This window comes from Ailuropoda melanoleuca, chromosome 3 (genome assembly GCF_002007445.2).
Source record: "Ailuropoda melanoleuca isolate Jingjing chromosome 3, ASM200744v2, whole genome shotgun sequence".
Lineage (NCBI taxonomy): Eukaryota > Metazoa > Chordata > Mammalia > Carnivora > Ursidae > Ailuropoda > Ailuropoda melanoleuca.
This window is the reverse complement of record NC_048220.1, coordinates 52603165-52619777: the sequence shown is the minus strand read 5'-3', so window position 1 is coordinate 52619777 and position 16613 is coordinate 52603165. Positions and strand designations below refer to the sequence as shown.

Sequence of the window (16613 nt, the reverse complement as noted above, 5' to 3'; positions counted from 1 at the left end):
ATGGATAGGCTTTAAAAGACAATGAATGTTCAAAGAGGCTTTCCATGAATACAGAGGTTAATATAGGGGATTTTTCTTTTCAATTCTGAATATATCCTGTAACCGTATTTCCCCAACTCAGGTTCATGGTTGTATAAAATATATTTCCATCCCAAATTGGAGGGAGAAGACCCTCCCCCTTTGGCCTTCCCTCCCTTTCTACAGCATTTCTCAAAAGTGGTCAAGAAAAACCTTCTCATTTATGCTCTTGGGCTCTGTTCCTAAACTGAGTTTGATGAGCACATTGACATGTGGAATTAAACCTTTTTGACTTTATAATAGCATTTCCTTCTTTATTTGTGAGGTTATTAGACTTTGAATAGATTCCAAAGGATGACTTCATTTTATAATTGGTTTTGCTATAAAGTTCATACGTGGTGCAAACTTACTAATAAAATCCTTTTTTCTCAGAATTTGGTTGATATTTTTGGTTTTAACAGAAGAAAATCCGTTTGACAGAGCAAAAATACTTAAGTATAAATGAGTGAATTTGAGTAATAACTGAAGTCATGTGATATACTGTTAACTATGTTTCTGAAAGTAATCAGATACACCTATGGACAGTGTAGAAAGAACATTATTAAGCATATTGATGTCAAAGGTAGCAGGAGCCCTGTGAATTGAATTTACAGTTTGTAATTGGAACTAACTCATCTCCACATAGATACTATAAAATGTCAGAAAACTAACGTGATGTCTTATAAATCCATACCGTTCAAGGATTTACAATTTTACCTCTCCACTGAATGTTTGATCAATAGTAATCTTGGTGATATCTAGATTGTATTTTCATATTTCCTATTGATGAGGTTGTGGGATATAGGTGAGGTTCAGTGGGGTAGAGTCCGGAGCCGATGACCAAGAAAGAATTCTTGAGGCATCTTTGGTGCAAAATTGGTGGTTTCTTAAAGCACAGGGACAGGACCTGTGGGCAGAAAGAGCTGCTGCACCGGGGTTGTGAGGGGTGGGTGATTATATACCATGGGGTTGGGGGAGTAAGGAAAAAGGGAGGTTGAGAAAGTACTTTCATATGTTAAAGAAGACTTGTGGGATACTGGAGGCCTTGCCATTGTCAAGTTAAGGTCGTTGGCCCCTCTAGAAGGTGTGAACAGTAAGATAGTTGGGAGATTCCCGAGAATGTTACTTTCCTCCTATCACGTGTCCTTGTCAGTGGGCTGCAGGTTTAAAAGAAATTCTGTTGTATTAACATTTCCTTCTGCCTCAGCCTCCCTCAATTTAATGGAGGTAATGGTAATGTTAGGGCTTCAGGAAACTGAATTATGGGTCTCTGGAAGTTAGGCTATTGATAAGAAAGCTTCTTCCTTGTAAATCACTAGGACATGTGTAAACTGAGGGAGACTCAGATCTTGCAGGATTGTGATCTCTTTTAGTTAACCATTTGTTTTTCTTTTCCTTAGCTTTTGGGCAGCCAGGAGTGCCTGGGGACATCCCATTGCGGCGGGGGAGGGGGGGGTGGGGAGGCGGTTTGCAGGGTGTCAGTCTCTGCCCTGTCCTCAGCTTGTCCTCTGTTCCCTCATCACTATTATCATGAGTTTTATCTATTTACATGTATATTTTCCTTTGTGTTTCTTACACTAGCTTGTGGCTACCTCTGAATTTTATTCCATGAATTTTTAGTAACTTTGCTGTGAAATACTGAAATCAGGGCTAACAAGAATGTTTTACATGTTAATGTAAGGAACTACCTATTATTGTAGTCTCCCTTTCTTTTGCAAGTTACCTTTGAGTACTGCTAGGTAATCACAGTATTGCCCTATTTATCAGTGTCTCAAGAGATAGTGGAAACCTTTGAGAAAATCTTTTAGAAAGCTTTGAGAAGACCACAGGTAACCATTGGTGAGCCTTCTGTGATTTGGGTTTTCCAAATTACAGGATGCCGTTGAATTAGCAATGCTCTTAGACCTTTAGCTCAGGAAGCTCCTTTCATAAGTCTGATTTAAGGTTAGCAGGGCGCCTGGAGGCAGTTATTCTGTACTTGGAAATAAGCAAAGATAGTCTTAGTACAATGTAGTGGAAAGAACCTTGGCCTAGAACACAGGATATCTTTCCTTTTCCAGCAGCTTGTTCTGTGATTTGTGTATGAAATTGCTACTTCTAGATTGCTGAGTTCCCAGAATTTTCGTTATTTGAGAAAAATTTTTTTTTATTCGAGTACATTTGACACAATGTTACATTAGTTTCAGGTGTATAACATAGTGATTCAACAATTGTATGTTATACTGTACTTGCTACAAGTGTAGCTACCATCTGCCACTGTACAGTGTTATTTAATACCATTGACTGTATTCCTTGTGCTGTACCTTTTACTCCTGTGACATTGTTTTAACAAGCTGTTTTCTGTATCTAGAATTCTCCTCTTGCTACTCCCTCACCTGCTCTCCTGTCTCCTCTGCTGCTTTAGCTTGTACCGCTGCTTCCCCCTCCCCACCTCCACTATCCCCGCCTCCTTGAACATGGAAAAGTACAAAGCATACTGTCAAAACAGCCCTACATGGAGGAAAGATTTAGGTTAGAAATATTCCCCATATCCCCAGAGTGCCAGTTTTTTGGTGGGTGGGAAGTTAAAGCAAACGAGTAGAATATTTTCCAAATTTGTATGTGTAAATTACAAAAATATTTTTGTGTGTTTGTGTATGTGTGTATATAGATTTAAATTACATATATTTCATAATGGAAAATTTAATAAGTTTTGTTACCACCTTGTGGTGGTTCTGAATCTGATATATCAATTCTTTAAATCTTGCTGACAAAGCTATAATTGTAACGTCTTTACAAAAGTTAAGGTTACCCTAAAATCGTTTCATGATTTAGTTATAAAAAGATACTCGGAACTCTCTTACTCTTCCAGTAATACAAGGAATTTTATGAAGGTACTAATTAATTATAAACATGTATTTGAGGGCCATGTTCTTAGCTCTTGACTGTTGTGACTTAACTCATTTACTGCCAGGGAGCCTGTTCAGGCTTTTAAAATTTACATTTAGAAAAATGCCAACTTTACGTCTTATTTGAACTGGCCATCTTGTAAATGGTAATGATGAGGGAACAGAAGGCAAGCTGAGGACAAAGCAGAAGCTGACACCTCACAACCCCCGCCCGCCAATGGGATGTCCTGGCTGAAGGGAAAGAAACAAATAGTTAATTTATGGAGATCACAGTCCTGCAGGACCTGAGTCTCCCTCAGTTTTACAAATGTCTTAGCAATTTACAAGAACAAAGCATTTCTATCAATGGCCTAGCTTCCAGAAGGCAATGTAGACACAATTAAAGGGCCTTATAGGCTGCAGCCCATTGACAGATACTTGAAGCAGGCAGAAGTATAATGTTCCTCCAGGAAGTTCCCAATTATCTTCATGTTAACACCTTGTTAGAGGGAAAAACAACCTTAACTTGACAATAGCAAGGTCTCAGGTATCCTGTGAGTTGTCTTTAACGTATGAAAATCCCTTTGAAACCTCCCTTTCCTTACCTCCCCCAACCCCATAGTATATAATCAGCCACCCCTCTCAACCCGGGGCAGCAGCCCTTTCTGCCCACAAGTCCTGTCCCCGTGCTTTAAGAAACCACCATTTTGCACCAAAGACGTCTCAAGAATTCTTTCTTGGTCATCGGCTCCGGACTCCACCCGAGTGAACCTGACCTCACCGATATCCCAAGACCACATCAATAATGGTGACTATCTTAGGGGATTCCTGGTAAAAAAGTTGACCACAGTGGTAAAAATGTTCAAAGAGCATGTCTTGCCCTTAGTAAGTCAGTGTCTTCTTTAGGTCTCACGTAGTCTTCACAGAATCATTTTCCATGTGTAGGTAAGCGTGGAGATGTGGTGTAGCAAACTGTCACCTTTATTGTTACCACCCCTTTTATGGGAAATGACTGACATGAATCTGAGAATGTTTTTATTTTTGATGTCATCCTGGAAGAATATAATTTGATCTTTGTTTTATATATTTTTTAAGGGATCAGTGCTTTGATTGAAATACCTAAGAACTGTGTTGTGGCAGCAGTTGGCAAAGAACTGAGTGAGTAGGACTCTTTTGCTTTTATTTCTTTTTTAAAAAATTTAAAACTAGACTTGTATACACATTTTGGAAAGACACATAAGTTTTTAATTTAAGGGACATCTGCCCCTGCCCCAGTGTTGGCCTCCTGCGATTGTTGAACTGATGTGGAGACTGAGACATTCAAGCCACTAGCGAGTTTTTGTTCTGTGCTTGATCTAACCTAGCCAAATGGGGGCAGGATAACCCTACATGTCTGATGGTAGAGAAGGCTGTTTACATTCCGTAGTCCTCTCTGCTGCTGATCCGTAGTCATACACTTAGCAGACATTTTAACCACATAAAGCAGCTATCAGCATTCTGGAAAATAAAAACTTGAGTTGGATGGTTGGAGGACAGTCTTCGTGGGAATTCACTAAGACAGCCACTATGGCGTTTTTGCCTCTGGAAGCCAGAGTGGGGCCCGTTTTCTTGGGAGGACTTTATATCGTTTCCTTCAGAGCAGAGGGAAGAGGGTAGCAAGAGGAACTTTGTAAATGTATTACTTGATTATAAACTTGTATTTGAGGGCCACAGAACTGTTGACCAATGGCTCTTTTACTCCTGGGGAGCCCAGAGTGAAAAAAACCTTTTGTTCCCACTGCCTTTTGAATGGAATTTGGGTCCCGAGAAAGTAAGCTTGCTGTTTGAAGGCTGCTTTTTTCTAAAAGAATTTTTCTTATGTATCCCCCAGAGGGCATTTGATGTTGCTTGTGCTATTTTTTTCCACAGACCAGAACTGAGACTTGCAAATGCCAGTACAACCTGAGCAAATTATTTATCATTTATTCAGTGCTGTTTGCAGCCTCCATTGCTTTGCAGCCAAGTTTCTCTTTCTTCAACTGACCTTTCCACATGTAATCGTGTCAGAGAAGTAATTTTCTGGGCCCTGTGCATACCTTTCTTTCCATAGAATAGTTTAGAAAGATATGATAATTCTGTGTTTAGTTTTTTCTTTTCCTTGCAGAAATTTAGTTTTCCCATATTTTTGATGGAGCTGGAAACCTTGCCTAGTTTTTCCCTGCCTTTCTCCTCTTGTAGCCAGCCAATCACTTTGAGTTTTGCTGATTTGCTACCTGACTCAGTGGTTCTCAGCTTTTACTGTGCATTAAAATGACCTGGAGTGCTTGCTAAAAACACCAATTAATGGGTCATATCCCTAGAGTTTCTAATTCAGTAGGTTTGGGGCCTGAGCTTCGCATTTCTAACAGGTACTTTGGTGCTGCTGAGGTTGCTGGCGGGGGGCCATATTTCGAGGACTGCTAATTTTGATCCTCTTCTTTCTGTCTCACTGCTGTTGCTCTATTCAGGCTCTCATCTCTCCCCTCTTGCCTGTTGTTTTGTGCTAGTCTCCTAACCTACCTTCTTTCCTCTCCTCTACCGTAGTACTTCTCCAGTGTCTTTTCCTCCTCTAGTTTAGGGCTTCTCAGAAACATTTTCCAGGAGGTACCAGAGATGTTCTATCTAAAAGGCAGGCTACTCCCCTGCTTAAAACTTTCATTGGCTTCTATTGTCTACAGCGGTCATTTCTACACTTTCAAATTTCTAACTAGTACAAGAGTTCAGCTTTTTGGAGATCAACAGAGAGTTGCCAGATTTGTATTTTGCTTAGTAAAAACATTAAAAACAAAATCAAAAACTATCATTTACCACCTTCATTTCGTAAAATTATTTTTTAACAAAAAAGTATGAAGAACATGATCTCAGCAAAGAATAGGACTTTAAATTGAAATATTTAGTTTCATACAAAACTTATGTGATCCTTTTTTCTCATTTTTGCCCTAGATGAATGAAATCTTTGCCCTAGAGGACCGGTGTGAGACACCAGTAAGATAAAGTCTAGACTTTTCAACATGTCAAATCGAACCCTTTATTCTCTTCCTCCTACCTCCTTTAAGCCCTGTGTCACATGTTTGTCAACACTGAATTGCCTGGGATTCCTACCTGAGCTGTTTCTCACCTCTGTGCCTTCACTTCTCCTGTCATTCTGTATCAGGGCTTTTCCTCCTACTCATTGCCCACTTTGATGTTGCTAATTCCTACTTACTTTTTAACAGCTCAGCTCCAGTATGACTTTTTTTGAAGATGAAGGCTTGCTTACCTAATAATCTCTGCTCTCAAAAGTTTTTGCTCTCAGAAGTTTTTCCCCTGTATTCTCATAATCCCATATATGTCATTTCACATACTACTTTTTTTTATTTTAATTTTTTTTAGAGAGAGGTAAGGAGGGGCGGAAGGAGAGGGAGAGGGCTTAGTCTCACAGCCTTGAGATCACGACTTGAGCTGAAATCAAGAGTTGATTGAGCCACCAGGTGCGCTCTGCTTACTACTTAAAAAAAGACTTTTGGCAGCTGCCTGGCTGGCTCAGTCAGAAGAGCGTATGACTCTTGATCTTAGGGTTGTGAGTTTGAGCCCCGCACTGGGTGTAGAGATTACTTAAATAAATAAATATTAAATAAATATTTAAAAAAATAAAAAAAGACTTGTTTACTTTTTCGTTCTCTCCTTGCTCCTCCCCTTCAGAATGTGAGCTCCTTGACAACTAGAGATTTTTATCTTTCTGTTAACAAATGAGAGATTTTTATTGAATGGATGACTAATTGAGTCAGTTCATTGACAGTAATAAAAACAACAGTAATGCCTCATTGGAAGTTAGAATATCATCTTAAAAAAGGGAAGGAATTAAAGTGGGTTTTATTCAGAAAATAAGTTGTAAAAAATATGTAATCTTAAAAATAAGGTTCTGCATTTTGTTTTATCATAAAATACAGTGCCATTTTTCCTTTTATATAAAAAGAAATTTCAGGGACATCTGGGTGACTCAGTTGGTTAAGCCTCCGACCCTTGATCTCAACTCAGGTCTTGCTCTCAGGGTCATGAATTCAAGCCCTGCATTGGGCTCCACGCTGGGTATGGAGCCTACTTAAATAAATAGATAAGTAAAAAATAAAAATAAATTTCATTCTCGTAAATAGAGTATCTTTTCTATTTCCAAGACCCAGGTTGTGCCCATGTTCTTGGTTTTAGATGTTCCATACCAATTTCTCTTTTTCTGTGTGAGGGCATGCTCCTTTCAACAGGAAATATAATTTCTTTCTTTATTTTTTTTAAAGATTTTATTTATTTATTGCGTGTGTGCACGAGGCGGGGTGGGGCGCAGAGGGGAAGGGAGAGGGAGAGAATCAGGCAGACTCCGCACTGAGTGCAGAGCCCAGTTCAGGGCCCAGTTCAGGGCTGGATCCCTGAGATCATGACCTGAGCTGAAACCAAGAGGTGGATGCTTAACCGACAGAGCCACCCAGACGCCCCTCAATAGGTGATAACATTTCTGAGTGCACTGTGTGTTTCAGTGACTGAGGCTTTGCTAGCTAAGCAAGGCTATCAGCTCAGAGACTTCGTCTTGGTTTAGAAGACCAGGCTATTTTTTCTTAGCCATTTTTTAGAATTGACTATTGCTTGCCTTTTGTCCTTGGATCTAATTTATATTTGTTTTATTTCCTTGAAGTTATTACCTAGGTGACCCTGTAACTACTTGTCTGTAGCGGCCACTGTGGATTCACTGAACAGTTTCACATTATATTTAGTACTTGGTAGTTTGTAGAAACCTATCTGGTAGGTTTCCTTTTTTTGTCAGTATTTCAGGTTATTATTTCTGTAAGTTTGATTAAATAGTACATTGCCTGTTGTTCCGCAGTCCCAATCTCAAGGTGACTTAGTAGTATTCCAACTACAAGCAGAATTTTTACACAACTTTGGTAGGTCTCAGGAGGCGTTCCCTTTGTATTTACTGAAAGTCCTCCTTTTGACAGCCAAAGTTTGAATGTGAATGGTTGTCAGGATGAAATAACTTGGCTAGAGATTTGTCCGTTGGTAACATATTGTCCAGAGACAGAGAAAGAAATATGGTATGACCTGTTTTCCAGAGAGGAATGTGAGAAAGAAGAGAGATGTTAGTAATTAGCCACCACATGAAGGAAATGACTTCTGAGACCTTCCCGCTTCTCAGATATTAGTCATCGTGATCTGTGAGCATCATAGCATGTGGTACAATGACTTACCTGCAGTGCTTAATACATTGATCCCAAGCTTGTTTGTGAATCTCACTCCCACTCTAGACTGTATTTTAGGGCAGTGACTGGGCCTTCCTCACATTTGATGTCTAAGTTGCTAGAACATAATAGATGTTTAGTAAATATTGATAGAATCATTCCTGTTGATTTGATTTTTGGGTTTTCTGTATTGATTAAAGTTAGAGGGGCGCCTGGGTGGCACAGCGGTTGAGCGTCTGCCTTCGGCTCAGGGCGTGATCCTGGCATTACGGGATCGAGCCCCACATCAGGCTCCTCTGCTATGAGCCTGCTTCTTCCTCTCCCACTCCCCCTGCTTGTGTTCCCTCTCTCACTGGCTGTCTCTATCTCTGTCAAATAAATAAATAAAAAATCTTAAAAAAAAAAAAAAAGTTAGGATTTATGCAAGTGTAAATAAAAGTATTTGTTAAAGTTAGATAATAAAGCAATGCACTGAACATTTATTATAGTCAAAAGTATACTAAAGGAACACATTGAATATCTGACACACAAAAACTATAAGGCATGTTCTCAGAATTTATAATTCAATAGTTTATGCCTAAGTATCAAGAAAAGTTAAAAAATTATTAGCAGCTTAAAATCTTCACTAAGGTGAAGTTAAACGTGAATTTGCTGCTTATTTTGTAGTGGTGCTTACTGACCTGAGAACATGAGTAGAGAAAACTGATGTTGGGGATGATTCTAGGTTGTGGACTAGTCCACTGACCAAGGAGAGAGGGAGGCGGGATAGCCAGACATGCCCTGAAGCCCGAGATAGGATGGAGACTTCTGGGTTTAGAAGAGTTTTAATAAAGGAACAGTTGTAAAGACACACTCACTTGGGATTTTAGTAGATCGTCTCAAACATCTCAAGCATTTGAAGGAAATACTGTAAAGTAGTATGAATAAGGCTTTCTTTGGAGATGGGTCTTTCAGTATTTTAGATCTTTCTCACTTAATGAAATGCTAGCTTTTTGAGCAGAAATAGAATTCTGTCTTCTTTGACCATGTGAATAAAATTATATCTGTATTTTCATTTAGTAATTTTCCGGCTGGTAGCACCCACAGAAGAATCCCTAGAATGGGATATTCTTGAAATTAAGCGCCTCCTTGATCACCAGGATAATATTCTCTCATTGGTTAACGTCAATGGTAAGCTTATTGTGTACGTGTTTATGTTCTGTCAAATTTTGCACTTGTTAACAGAACCTGTTCTGAACTTCAGTCTTGTTTTGTTCTAGGATTCTATAATTACCATCATTAAAATAATGCTTTACACTGGTAGGGATCAGCAGTCTAATATACTCTGAGGTTTAAACCAGCGGAACTGATCAAGTTTCATAGGTTGTAGGTCTAAGGTGTAGACGTAAGAAGAATAGAGTGAGGCAGAGAAAAAAGATGACGGAGGGAGCATGAGTATCTCAGGTACTGCATGGTAGCTGTGGGATGACTGTCATAGGCTAGAAATACTAACCCTTTACTACGCGTTGCAGCATTTTTGGCAAATGTTTCTGTCTAGTTTTCCTTCTGTAAACCACACATTACAATATCCTGTAGCAGGATATACACTTAGAGCAGAAGGAGCAGGATTCAAGCGCATTGTAATCATGATTGAAGACTGCCAGAGAATACATCAAGATAAAGTAAAGGTCTGCAGAAGTTGGGTCATATCTCATGGTTATATGCTCTGACTTTCCAGACATCTTATTTGGAGTCACAATAATGTTAATCATTATCTCCTGTGAGCTGACTCTGTCATCAGATGGCAGGGTAGGATCACAAACCACCAGTCCTGGGATTTGGTTGGCTCACTTTCAAATAAAGTGATACCTTGTATCATCAGACCTCTGCGGGGGGGCGGATCTGTATTCCAAAGTCATGCAAGAGGAGTCCTGGGTGGCTTTAGTTTGATGATAGTCTGAAGGAAAACATAAGAGAATTGTGAGGATGCTATGAATATGATGTAGTGGGAGGCCTGGACTGCACTCCTTGACCTGAGACCTGGGTTGGCTCTTTTTTGAGCAATACTTTGCATAACCAAATGAAGGAAAAGGAAAGAGGGGTACAGACAGCACCAAATGTAGTCTCCATTTTTATGCCATTGAATCACATTTTCAGATGCATGTGTGAGAATGTCCTTCCAGCTCCATAGTTCTCTTCCCTAATAGCCATCTTCTTAGACAACCCAGCTGCAAGTCTTTCTAAAGACCACATTGTGGTGATAGAAGTAACGTGTTTGGAGCACCCTTTTATTTTTCTCTGGGGTCTCTTATTTTCTCTAGCCACGGATGGCAGCACAAAAGACAAGCTCTTATTTGGGAGACCCTCTGACACCAAGCCCTTAACTCCAAGAAGCTGCTAAGCAAACCACAGCAGTGTCCTGGCCCATTACACTGGTCAGGCCTAGTTCTGTTTTAGTGATGAAGCATTGGTACCATTGATCCAGCACGGTTCCTTTAACGGAGGTGATGGGATGTTACGTAAGAGGCCTTGACCTCATGGCATTTCTCATGCTGAGTGATACATAAAGAAGCTTGTAAGAGTTTAAGCAAGAAAGTGTTCTTCAAGTATTTCTTTGCCAACTTCTTAAGGGAAGGAAAATGGAAATCTAAAGCAGAAAGATTGGTAATGAAAATTACAGGAAACCTCTAGTACTTTTTATTTTATTAACTCCCTGACTGCAAAATTACACTACATAATAAGCCAGAAGCATATTGAGGAATCATATATGGACAAAGAGTCTGTTAGAATTTGAAAATGATATTGTGATAGTCTTATTTTATACGTAGGCATGTTTGCTATACTGCAGATTTCTGTGATCCTGAAATGATTATGTTGTACAATTCCCAGCTCCATTCTCAGCCCTGTATCTTCTCCCCACAATTACCAGTGGATGATGTGGCTAGTTACTGGGTTTGCACTTCACAGGGGAAGTACGTTTTCATTGAGGAGGCCCCAGGCAACCTTAGGATGGTAGGACAGAATTCCCACAAATGTGGGTAATGAGGAACAGGTTTGCCAAAGATACCTGAATGCCTGAGCAGAAGGTTTTCTAACACAGACGTACAAGATAACCTTGTTTATGTCTTCTAGCAAAAGGCTCTGGTGCTTCTTCATTTTATTCCTTTTCTTGTTTTGACAGCATGATATGGTAGTCACAAATTATTAGTACCTGTGAGGGAAGGATAGGTACAAGAATAAGATTTCATACTAAGTGACTTTTGATACTTATATTGGATGAAAATCCATCCATATATAGCATTGAGGTTGTTTTGTGTGAAACATTTTGACCTGTTTGGGAATATATATATTATACAGTGATAAATTACACTGACTTAGCTGAATGCCGGTATTTTTTTTAAGTGAAAAATTCCAACTGGGCACAAATACTTCGTTTCTAACGCATAGATGAATCACAGACAGTTGGGAGGATTAAGGCAGAGCCGGCAGCTGTATGCTCTCAGGTTAACTGTTATGATGACACATGCAGAGTCAGTGTCAAGAATCTTCACTACTGAACTTCTCTGGTTCTTTTGTAGTTTGAATGAAATTGGGAAGAGGAGGGAGAGGGATGGAAAAGAAGGTCATGGAAAGAGTAGTATCACCTTAACTGTCCCACTATTAAAATTAGAAACTTGTTTCTCTGCACAGATGAGAAGTGAACTTGTTTTTTCACATAGCGAATTCTGTAGTCTGTTAATAAACTATAGAAGTTGGACTTTGAACCAAGACAAAATGTTTACATGTATGATTGTTGGTAATTTTTTATTTCTAAGAGAGTGTTCATCTGGTTATTAGATATTTATGTCATGGTTCATTTGATAAATGGAATAATCAAATCATAATTAACTCATCTTTGTATTCTTAAATTATAAATAACTGGATATTTAATACCATTATTATGGAATAATACTGGGAGCTCAAAGTAATCCTAGGGACTCAAAGATAATATTTGATGTCTTTTTAAAATGGCTATACATTTATTATTGGATTTTTACAATCATCCTCATTTAATGCATGAGAAATCCAAGATAGAGGTTAAATAATTTTCTGAGGACCAGGTAGCTAGTAATGGAGCCATAATTAGAACTTAGGTTTTTAGACTCACATTGTATTATTCTGTTCTACCTTACCAAAAATATGTAAGGATTAAAACAAGTTAATTTCTTTAAGATAATTTTTAGTGTCAGCAGTTGTCCCTTTTCTATTAAATATATAATTTATAAGGTTTCTTAGTTGGCTCACTTATTTTAAGGTTATAAAAACTTGTTATTACACAAGTAATACATAGTCATAGTAGAGAAATGAGAAAATAGAAGCATGAAGAATGTAAAAATTAGAATTGTCCCACACTGCAGATGTAAGCACTGGTCATCCATATCCTTGTAGGCATTTCGCTGAGCATATGTATATGTATACACATATGGCTTATGGTTTTGTAGTAGTATGTCATGGGTGTATTTCTAAAGCAATAGAAACATAACTTTCACAACTTAATTTTTAATAATAGCATTACTGTTTTATTTTGTAGAGGTCTTATTTACTCAGACCCCAACTGGATGTTTAGATTATCTTCACATTTTTAATATTATGTACAGTAACCTTGTTTTACATATATCTTTTATCTACTTTCCTCAGGATAAATTCCTAGGAGTGGAATTGTTGGATCAATGGGTTTACATTTTTTTTAAAGGTTTTGATGCATATCAACAAACTTGAAAGGATTGTGGTAGTTTGTACTAGGACATTAGTAGGACCAAAGTATGTTGATTTCCTGTGCTGTTGCCAGCATTGTGTATTTTCCTGTTTCTTTTAAATCTTTCCCAGTTTTAAAGTCAGTAAGTAGTATCTTACTGCTTTTAGATTTTTTTGATTATTAAGGAAATTAAACATCTTTTCACATGATTACTGATCATTTATATTTTTTGTTTTGCCTGTTGAGGTCTTTTGCCCATTTTTTCTTCTGGAGTATTTATCTTATTTCTAGTGGTTTCTAGGAGTTCCTTATGTATCAAGTATAATAAACCCATTTTGACACCTGAGTTGTAAATGTTTCCCAGCCATTTGTCATTTAAATGTAATTTTTTTGCTAAGCAGATATTTACAAATATATCTTTCCCCACCCTGCTTCCTTTATAGCTTATTTTAGCACTCCACATTTATAAAAGCATTTACCTTTATTTTTTTCATCCTTTAAGCACTTTGTATTTTTTTAATTTATTTTTTTTTAAGATTTTATTTATTATAAGCACTTTTTAAAAAGGATTTTATTATTTATTTTAGAGAGAGGGAGAGAGCTTGCCTTCGAGTCAGGGGGCGGCGGGTGGGGAGGGAGGGAGAGGAGAGAGAGAATCCCAAGCAGACTCAGCTCACAACCGTGAGACCATGATCTGAGTTGAAACCAAGAGTCAAATGCTTAACCGAGAGAGCCACCCTGGCGCCCCTACTTTAAGCACCTTTAATGTTCTAATATATTTGAAACTTACTTTGGCATATGTAAAATAATAGAAAGAATATATTGGTCTCTGCTCCCAGTTCCTGGCACACAGCTCCTAAACCCCTGTAATTTCCTAAGTGATAAGAGCACAAGGAGCATCTTTTGTGCTAATATTTGGTCTGATATTTCCTGACATAAGAGCTCCTAAATCTCTTGGGATTTTCTGGGTGTCTTTTGTGGTAATGAGACCGTTGTTTCTTAGTGGGCTTCTGGATGGGGGCTGGTCACCAGAAAGACCAAATGGTGATTAAAAACTTGGAATTTTTAGCTCCACCCCTTATTCTCCAGAGAGGGGCTGGAAATGGAGTTAATAATTTATCATGCCTACATGATGAAGCCTCCATAAAATCCCAGTGCTGTGGGGTGGAGGTGCTGGGAGAGTGGCACACTTGGAGAGGACAGGGAAGCTCCACAGCCCTCCAGCCCTTCCCACACACCCTGTCCTCCACATCTTCTCCATCTGGATGCTCATCTCTGTCCTTTATCATATCCTTTTATAATAAGCTGGTGGAACTGTTTTCCTCAGGTCTGGGAGCTGCTCTAGTAATTAATTGAACCTGAGGGGGAGCTGTGAGAACCTCTGACTTCCGGCTGATTGGTCAGAAGCACAGGTAACAACCTGGACTTGCAGTTGGCATCTGATGCTACCTCTAGGTAGAGCGTCAGAATGAGTTAAATTGTAGGACACTCAGCCGGTGTTGCAGAATTGCTTGGTGGGTAAACGCCCACACACATCTGGTGTTACAAGTGTCGTGAGTATGGTAGTAGTGTGACAGGAAAAGAGAGACACAGGAGAAGGGTCCATTTTCTAAACGGTATATGATCCAAGGTAAGGTTCTTTTATTTCTCTTCTCCAGTTAGTTAACTAAATAATCCAGTGTGAGGCATTTCTTTCCTCACTGAATTGAAATGCTATTTTCACATACTAAATAACCAAGTAGACTTGAGTCTCTTTCTGTCTTGATGTTCCGTTATATGCAGCTTTCTGTTTGGCTTGTCTAGGTACCTCACTATTCTAAATATTGTTGTTTTATAGAGCGGTACTACTAGGCAGTCCATTCCTTTTTTACCTTTAGTCTACATATAATGAAAACTAATGAGACGAATATGAACTCTGCCTAGATGTGAGTTTCGTAACTGGCTCCCATGTTGGAGAAATGATCATCTGGGATATCCTGGACTGGACTGTGCAGGCCTGTGAATGCAACTTCTGGGACCCATCTCCACAGCTGGACACCCAGCAAGAAATAAAACTCTGCCAAAAACCAAATGACATTTCTATTCATCATTTCACATGGGATGAAGAGGTAAAAAAATAATAATAATTGAGAAAATACCTATAAACTTGGCTTTTTTAGTAAACCCAGTTTCTATTTTTTTTAAACTTAATCTCTTGGATATAGAAAGGTATCATTCCCCACGTTCAGGTTGTGCTTTAAAGTGTTCTGATATTTTTCAAAGATTGTGTAACTTTTATTAAAAAAGCATTTTAATCTTAGCTCCTCTCTGTGAGGCAAGGAAGTGATTAAATAGTCCATAGATTTAAAAACACTGTTGACATTTTTGGTTGGATTAAATAATCCCATAGGATTTGAGGATAAGGCTTAAAATGGGCTTTGAGAACCACTTTGGGAAAGGATCCTTTTGAAGATGCTTGTGCATTTCCTGCAGAGGTAAAGGAAATTAAAAATTTTAGGAATGTTTTTCTCTTAGTCTACTAGCATCCTGGGGCAAGATGATTATGTGAGAATTACTAAATTCATTCCTTTAGACCTTGGTGGTGATGCTGTTGAAACACTTAACATCTTTTTTTACAGTGAGAGATTGGTACCAACGGATTATTGAATGTTGGCTCTGATCTGTACATTTCTTCTTTTCCCCTCACTGGCTTAGAAAATGTGTGCAAAGGGGACTTACTTCTCTAAATGTAATCATAAGAAATATATTTAAGAGTTGTGACCCTTGAGTTACAAAAGGGGGAGGCTTTTTTTTTTCCACTTTATTTTGTGCCTTTCTATACTGTTTACCTTTTGTAATCATATGCATGTTTTTTTCTAAGTTTATTTATTTACATAATCTCAACACCCAGTGTGGGGCTTGAACTCACAACCCCCCCCCCCATCAAGAGTCACATGCTCCTCCAACTGATTGATGCTTATTAACTGCTATAAATTCTTAATAAAGCATTACTCAGTTTTCCGTAGTATTTCTTCTTTCTGGGAGGTTTGTTTTTTCTACAGGGAGCCTTTTTCTTTTTTTTTTTAAGATTTTATTTACTTGAGAGAAGAGCAAGCATGAGCTGAGGGGAGGAACAGAGGGAGAGGGAGAGGCAGACTTCCTGCTGAGCAGGGATGTGGGGCTCCATCCTAGGACCCCGGGATCATGACCTGAGCCAAAGGCAGCCACTTAACCGACTGAGCCACCCAGGTGCCCAAAGGGGCCGTTAATTATTGATGATAGGTGATCGATGCCGTGAATCTGTTGAGTATTAGCTGCCCAAGAGCTCGTTAACTCTCTAGTTGTGTTTATAATTTTCTTTGTGACCTTTGGTAAATCATTTAAACTCTACACAGATTTCTTGGTTTGTACAAGTTTTGGGGTTTCCTTTGCATTTGTATTGCTACTTATAGGGCTCTAGACTTTAGCAGGTTGGCCAGGTTTCATCAATGTCCCTGACACTGGTCCTCGGTTCGTCTTGCTAAAATGCAGAGTACCAATCCCTACGGTCAAGGGGATCATTCCAGATTGAGACTCTGAGAAGCCTTAGGGGCATGCTTTGGCCCAAATACTATAGGTCTGAATTGGGTTTGCAGCCTTTGAGGCTGCATGAGAAGACTTTTTTGGTATAAAACAGAGAGTCAATGTAGGGATTTTGAAAGGGCTGCCTTACTGGGGTACCTATTGCATAGGAAACTGATTCTTAGGCGAGCACTACTGAAGTCTAGTGAT

The 16613-nt window shown here is 38.8% G+C and overlaps 1 protein-coding gene across 2 annotated transcripts in view; it reads left to right on the top strand.

Annotated features, from left to right (window-relative positions):
- WDR41 (WD repeat domain 41) overlaps window positions 1-16613 on the top strand; it is a 43830-nt gene that overhangs the window by 21424 nt on the left and 5793 nt on the right. For both annotated transcript variants that reach the window (XR_002142918.2, XM_011226297.3), the window contains exons 7-9: window positions 4020-4082; window positions 9209-9319; window positions 14787-14971. Coding sequence is in view for 1 of the 2 variants with exons in the window: in XM_011226297.3 (XP_011224599.1) it covers window positions 4020-4082; window positions 9209-9319; window positions 14787-14971 (359 nt within the window). In the remaining variant the exon portion in view is untranslated. The remainder of the gene's footprint in view (window positions 1-4019; window positions 4083-9208; window positions 9320-14786; window positions 14972-16613) is intronic.